The sequence below is a fragment of the Cynara cardunculus genome (assembly GCF_001531365.2).
Source record: "Cynara cardunculus var. scolymus isolate 2C chromosome LG 13, CcrdV1, whole genome shotgun sequence".
Classification (NCBI taxonomy): Eukaryota; Viridiplantae; Streptophyta; class Magnoliopsida; order Asterales; family Asteraceae; genus Cynara; species Cynara cardunculus.
In genome coordinates this window covers 35,020,833-35,028,106 of record NC_037540.1, presented here as the reverse complement: position 1 = coordinate 35,028,106, position 7,274 = coordinate 35,020,833, and the positions used below count along the sequence as shown (strand labels likewise).

General features: G+C 38.9%; 1 protein-coding gene across 1 annotated transcript; it reads left to right on the top strand.

The window, feature by feature from the left end:
* The first annotated feature begins 528 nt into the window (after positions 1 to 528).
* Positions 529 to 2,017, top strand: LOC112524999. Its single transcript, XM_025134945.1, has 2 exons — positions 529 to 1,489; positions 1,869 to 2,017. Exons 1-2 carry the CDS (start codon positions 529 to 531, stop codon positions 2,015 to 2,017), a joined length of 1,110 nt encoding a protein of 369 aa, XP_024990713.1.
* Positions 2,018 to 7,274: the final 5,257 nt, after the last annotated feature.

Here is a 7,274-nt window from a genome sequence, read left to right as displayed (position 1 = left end):
CCATGGGACAGAAGGAGCCGTGGGATTACTTACTTGGATTGAAGGTATGGAGTTCGTCCTTCATATCAACAAATGTGCTGAAGGGAGCAAAGTGGAGTTTGCAGTTTGTTTATTGCAAGAACGGGCATTGACGTGGTGGAATACCAAGATACAAACCCGAGGCCGGGAAGTAACCAATAGACTTACGTGGGAGGAATTCAAGAAATTACTCAAGGAAGAGTATTGTCCGAGGAGCAAGATCCAGAAGTTAGAAGCAGAACTGTGGAATCAAGAAATGAAGGGAAGTGATGTAGACTCATACACTGCTCCCTTACATGAGAGCTGGCAAAATTTGTGCCACACTTAGTATCACCCGAAGAGAACCGAATTGACCGTTATGTCTGGGGTTTAGCTCCATAAATTCGGGGGAATGTGACTTCGGCCAATCTAAAAACACTTCAGGACGCTGTGAACTTAGCGATAAAACTCACCAACAACGCTATTCGGTCAGGATTATTTGCAAATGATAAAGTCAAGGGTAAGAGAAGAATGGAGGAGCCCGTGAGAAAGAACTATAGCGAGAGGGGCGGTAAGGCCCAAAAAGTGATAAGAAAGTTTGGGGCTCAGACACAGATAGCAGAAAAGGGCAAAGAAACTTACCCTATGTATGATAAGTGCAATAATCACCATGGCGGGAGATGCATCATCTGTCTCAGATGCAACAAAGGAGGTCATTTCGCTAAAGATTGCAGGAGCGAAGGGAGACGAACATGCCACGAGTGCAGAAGTCCGGATCACTTCAGGAATGCATGCCCGAGACTGAACCGAGGGCCAGTTACTAACCCAACACGACCAGTCAACCAAGGAAATCAAGGAGGCCAAGCACGAGGTCAAGCATTTGAGATTGGGGTAGAAGAAGCTAGGCAAAACCCGAACATGGTCACAGGTACATTCTTCCTGAATAATCGTTACGTATCTGTATTATTTGATTCTGGAGCAGATAGGAGCTTCCTGTCACTAGAATTTAGACCAAATATTAGTTTAAAGTCACAAAAGCTGAAAGAAGATTTCGTTATCGAGTTTGCTAATAGACAGGTAGTTAGAACTAAAGACGTAATCAAAAATTGTACCTTACGTTTAGCCGGACAAAACTTTAGCATAGACCTTATTTCAATCAGATTAGGAAGCTTTGATGTAGTTGTGGGTATGGATTGGCTATCCAAAAATCAAGCCGAGATATGTTGTTCTGAGAGTATGAAGATGCGGAAATACTTGAAAAAGGAATATGTCACGTTTTTGGCCCACATTGTGGATAAGGGAATCAAAGAGAAACACATCCAGGATTTTCCCATAGTTTGGGATTTTCTTGAGGTATTTCCTGATGATCTGCCAGGATTACCCCCGTTACGGCAAGTCAAATTCCACATTGACTTAATTCCTAGAGCAGCGCCCGTGGCCAAATCACCTTATCGTTTGGCACCATCAAAAATGAAAGAATTGTCAGAACAACGTAAGGAGCTACTCGACAAAGGATTCATCAGACCCAGCTCTTCACCCTGGGGAGCTCTAGTACTATTTGTTAAAAAGAAAGACAGGTCCCTTCGGATGTGCATCGATTATAGGGAACTCAATAAGCTGACCATCAAGAACCAATTTTCTCGACCAACTTCAAGGTGCCACTTACTTCTCAAAGATCGATCTTCGATCTGGATACCATCAAATGAGGGTCCGTGAGGTAGATATTCCTAAGACGACATTCAGGACTTGTTATGGTCATTATGAGTTCTTAGTTATGCCCTTTGGGTTAACTAACGCGCCGACAGTCTTCATGGATTTAATGAGTAGAGTATGTAGGCCATATTTGGATAAGTTCGTGATTGTATTCACAGATGACATACTGATCTATTCGCAAAACAAGGAGGAGCATGAGCAACACTTAAAGTTGATACTTGAGATGTTAGGAGATCAGAAATTGTTGCCAAGTTCTCCAAATGCGAATTTTGGATTCGTAAGGTGCACTTCCTTGGTCATGTGGTAAATGAGAAGGGAATTCATGTTGATCCGGCCAAAGTTGAGGCTATAAAGAAGTGGGAAGCCCCAAGGACCCCGACATAAATTCGCCAATTTCTCGACTTAGCAGGTTACTATCGCCGTTTTATTTCAAATTTCTCCAAGATCGCACAACCACTGACGACATTAGCCCAGAAGGATAAGGAGTTTATGTGGGGAGAAAAGCAAGAAGAAGCATTCCAATTGCTCAAGCATAAGCTATGTCACGCACCGATACCAGAAGGTACGAAGAATTTTGTGGTATACTGCGATGCGTCACACCAAGGCTTGGGATATGTGCTGATGCAAAATGACAAGGTCATTGCTTATACATCAAGGCAACTCAAGGTTCATGAAAAGAACTACACTACTTACGACTTGGAGCTAGGAACAGTGGTGTTTGCACTCAAGATTTGGAGACATTATCTCTACGGCACCAAATGCACCATCTTCACTGATCACAAAAGCCTTCAACATATCCTAGACCAAAAGATGATGAATATGAGGCAACGGAGATGGGTCGAACTTCTCAACAATTATGACTGTGAAATAAAGTACCATCCGGGGAAAGCTAACATGGTAGCAGACGCATTAAGCCGGAAAGAAAGGGTAAAACCGTCAAGGATACGAGCCATGTGGATGCTGATTCAAAAGAACCTAAAAACGCAAATTCTTGAAGATCAAGAAGAGGCGTTGAAACGGAGAATCTGAAGAACGAGACGCTGCACCACTTAGAGAAGGAATTCGAAACTCGAGTAGATGGGGTGCGTTACTTCAGAGATAGAGTGTGGATAACAAAGGACGACAGCCTTCGATCAACAATTTTGGAGGAAGCACATCGCTCAAGATACTCAATTCACCCAGGAACCGATAAGATGTACAAAGAGCTAAGAGAGTATTACTGGTGGCCAGGAATGAAGAAGAACGTGAACATGCGCAAGGGCAAAAGCTGAGCATCAAAAACCGTCTGATCTCTTTCAGCAACCAGAGATTCCTCAATGGAAGTGGGATCAGATATCAATGGACTTCGTTACTAAGTTACCTAGGACTAGGAAAGGACATGACTCAATTTGGGTCATAGTGGAATTGCTTACGAAATTCGTGCACTTTTTACCTGTTCGAGAAGACTTCAGTACAGAAAGGCTTGCACAGTTATATATCAATGAGATCGTATCGCGTCATGGAGTACCTATTTCTATCATCTCAGATAGAGATAACCGTTTTACTTCACGATTATGGCGATCAGTTCAAAAGGCACGAGGCACGAGGTTGGACTTAAGCACTTCCTATCATCCTAAACGGATGGGAAAATGGAAAGGACTATCCAAATGCTAGAGGATATGTTATGAACCTGTGTGATAGACTTTGGAGGTAGTTGGGATACTCATATACCATTGGTTGAATTTTCCTACAACAATGGCTATCACACCAGTATCCAGTGCGTACCGTACGAAGCCTTGTATGGGCGTAAATGTAGATCCCCACTCAGCTGGTTGGAAATTGATGACAGACAACTGACTAGACCCGACATTATCCAGGAGACAACTGACAAAATCTTGATCATCCAAGAAAGACTTAAAGCTGGAAGAGATCGTCAGAAGAGCTACACTGATAACCGCAGGAAACTGTTGGAATTTCAAGTGGGTGATAAAGTCCTTTTAAAGGTATCTCCATGGAAAGTAGTTGTACGCTTCGGAAAGAAAGGAAAACTTAGCCCAAGGTACGTTGGTCCAATTGAAATACTCGAAAGAGTGAGACCGGTTGCATACAAACTAAACTTGCCTCAAGAGCTTAGTGCCATCCATGATACATTTCATGTATCAAACCTTAAGAAATGTTTAACCGACGAATCATTGGTTCTACCTTTGGAAGACATTCAAATTAATGAACGGTTATACTTCGTTGAAGAGCCGATCGAAATCCTCGACCATAAAGTCAAACAACTGAGACATAGTAAGATTCCAATCCTAAAAGGTTGATGGAATTCAAGGCATGGACCCGAGTACACTTGGGAAAGGGAGGACTTTATGAAAAATAATTACCCGCAACTTTTTATAAAAGAACCAATCGGTGATACTAACAGCTAAATTTCTGGTCGAAATTCCTCTAACAAGGGGAAGCTGTGACATCTGAAAATTTAAATACCAGGTTAGTAGCTAAATAGCACTTTAGAAATATTATTAACACTCAAGTAGAGCGATTAGAGTTTAAGTAGTTAGGAATCCTGGTAGGTTGCGTAGAAAACACTCTTATGACCCGTAACAAACCAAATCGCCTTATAAAATGCCAAACACTCCAAATAATTTTTAAAACTTACATAAAATATAGAGTCTACATATTTTAAATATTTTTACTTAAATTATATTTTATGAATTTATTTATCTCATAAAATAAAAATTTGGGCTTTTTCCTCAATTTCTCATAAAAAATACCCAACACATTAAAGTATGGGCTAATTTTATTACAAATTTTTTTAGAGCAAGGCCTAGAGGCCCATCTTGTGGCCGGCCCCTCCCCTCTCCATATAAATATATTTTGAATTTTTAAAAATATTCATTCCTCATTCATTTGGCAACCTTTCATCTCCTTATTCTCCCTCAATTTTCACCTACAATTCTCTCTTTCCATCTTCTTCCCCAAGAAAGAAAAATTCATCCCTTTCAATCATAGAAAAGAAAATAGATTTAAGAAGCAAAACTTGAAGAAATTTAAGATCATCTTCTTGTAATCAAAGGTAAGACCACTTGTTAGTGTTTTGGCTTCATTTTATGCATTTTAGTGCCATTTTCTTGTCATTTTCATACTTTTAAGTTTACAAAGGAGAGGTGTTCTTCATTCTAAGTTCTAAGAGTAGATTTTACACCAAATACATGAAAAATATTCTTAATATGGTGAAAATCCGTGACCTAACCATCTAGAACTTTTGAAAAGCAAGAAAAACCTTCATTTCATGCATTTTGTGTTTCTTATGGAATCTGAGTTCTCTTTCATTTTTGTTAACAAGAATATTGTATTTTATATATTCTTACTTTAATATTGAATAATAGAGTGGTTTCCTCTCATAAAATCATCATTTTTGGAAATTTTGATGCATAAAAGTCCATTTTTGCATAAAAGAATGACTTTTTTCTCTTGGACAGATTCATTGCATGAGTTTGGAACGACCATATCTGGTTGTGTATGGATCCAATAAGCATGAATCGTTTTCCACAATAATATTTAGTGTATTAGCTTTCAAACCCAAGTGAAATCATGAGAAAATATGACCTTATGACCTCGCAACACCCAAAACAAATTTGGTGTGCAAAAGTGGTCGGTCAGAAATTTTGTGTCTCATTGTTCATCTATAACTCTTAGAAGACACATTATAACTCAGGCAATTTTACCTATAGAGTGTACCTTAAGGTGTTAGATTTCAAAAGAGTCTAACCCCACCCAAAAACATGTGATTTAGGGGTTCAACCAAGTTTTACAAAATAAGTGTGCAATATGTCTAAACTTGACAGATTTCCACATGCATGTTTAAACACCCATAACTACCAAACTATAAACCCAAATATGGTGATTCTTTTTGGAAAAATCTAGCCATATGTGTTACCTTTAAAACTATTTATGAACCACTGAATAATAATAAGTATAATTCCTTCAAAAGGGTTTAACATTAAGAAGGGATTTTCTGTTTTGAAAGCTATAACCACTGTTTTGGTAAAATTTGTTTGAGACCCTTCAACTCATCCAAAAATCTTGATTTTTGGTCATAATGATCCTAACTCAGTATACTAAAACAAAAAAAAAATTAGGATTATATACTTCTTGGATGAGGGTAAGCCATGGACATTATTGAGACACAAAGATTCTCTCAGCATGCATGATTTTCTAAAACCACTAAAGACTGGACTCTTAAACCCTATTGTTAGGACCTGTAAATTCAGCTTTGGTATTTGAACTCTTACTCTGAATGATCTCTAAGACGATTACAGTGCAGTGGAAACAATGATAAGAACAAAACAGAGTAATTAACCAAGAACACACAGATTAATATGAAAAAGATGAACACAATAGAATAGCTTCAAAGGTTTTTTAATTGATTGAAAATATAGACGATTACAATTCGGAAGCACACATAATACAAGTGCCTAAGAAGCTATTTATACTAGACCCTAACGACTTTTCTGACATGATCTAGAAAGTGAAATCATCTAAGTCGTCCAAATAAAGTCTATTAAAATCTAACGACTTTTCTGACATGCAGCTAACAACCTTTGAAAAATAGTAGAACAGGATCTTCACAGAAGACGAATCCGCAGACCCTTTGTGAGACATCTCAGAGGCTCTACTATTGTAGACTTGTAAGATCTTATTGTCAGAGGACCATTTTCCAGAACCTCTGTGAGAGACATCAGAGGTTCTGTCATTCTTGACTTGCACGATGAAACATCTTCTGTTGCTGGTCCTTTGTTGTCTTCTGTGGAAGATACCCTTCTGTCAACACTTACAGAATACTTTTTCATACTTTTACATGAAGTAAATATTAGAGCTAACAATCTCCCCCTAAGTATGAAAAAGTAAAAATGGACAAAAGGATGCAAGAAATGACTAATTGAAAGAATTACAAGAGGAGATTAAACTCATCCCCTGAAAAAGAATTACATGAAAGAAATGATTAGAAGAATTATTGCTCAGGCCTATACTATTACTGAAGATTAGTCCACAGCAGAGTCTGGATAGTCATCTACGGCAAATTGCAGATCTGACTTGATGGTTCTCTAGACCTTGAATATCCACTCTCTGAAGGAGACTTGAACTTTGATTGCATCCAGAATACCAGCCACTTCATCAGCCCTTAGATGCCCTCTATGCACCTCTGCTGCTACTAGGTTGAACACCCACTCAAGAGTCTCTGTCAAATACTTATTCGCCTCTATCAGATCAAAGAACTTTAGAATCTCATCCTTGTCCAGGAAAACAAACCCAAAGATGGGATTTTGGACAATGGTGTTGGGATGATATCTAAGTAACCAACTTGGCCTGTTCTTCGGAGGGGAAATCTTCAAATATGTTTGGGCCAACCTCATCAAGATATTGAAGTCCTTCTGGCTGTAGTAATTTACTTAAGTGCGTATTACTTCGATCAGCCTTCTGAGGGAAGTCGAATAGCTTGACCTCCTCTCCATGTAATTGTTAAGAATTTTGTGCAAGAAGATAAGGTCAAATACACAGAGGTTGTGGAGGTCAGCATCTGTGAA

Excerpts from the sequence above, each read along its gene's own strand:
- LOC112524999 (XM_025134945.1), top strand. The coding sequence starts at position 529 with ATGGAGGAGCCCGTGAGAAAGAACTATAGCGAGAGGGGCGGTAAGGCC. Across the intron at positions 1,490-1,868 it reads GAAAGAATTGTCAGAACAAC|ATGACATACTGATCTATTCG; the intron begins GTAAGGAGCTAC and ends TTGTATTCACAG.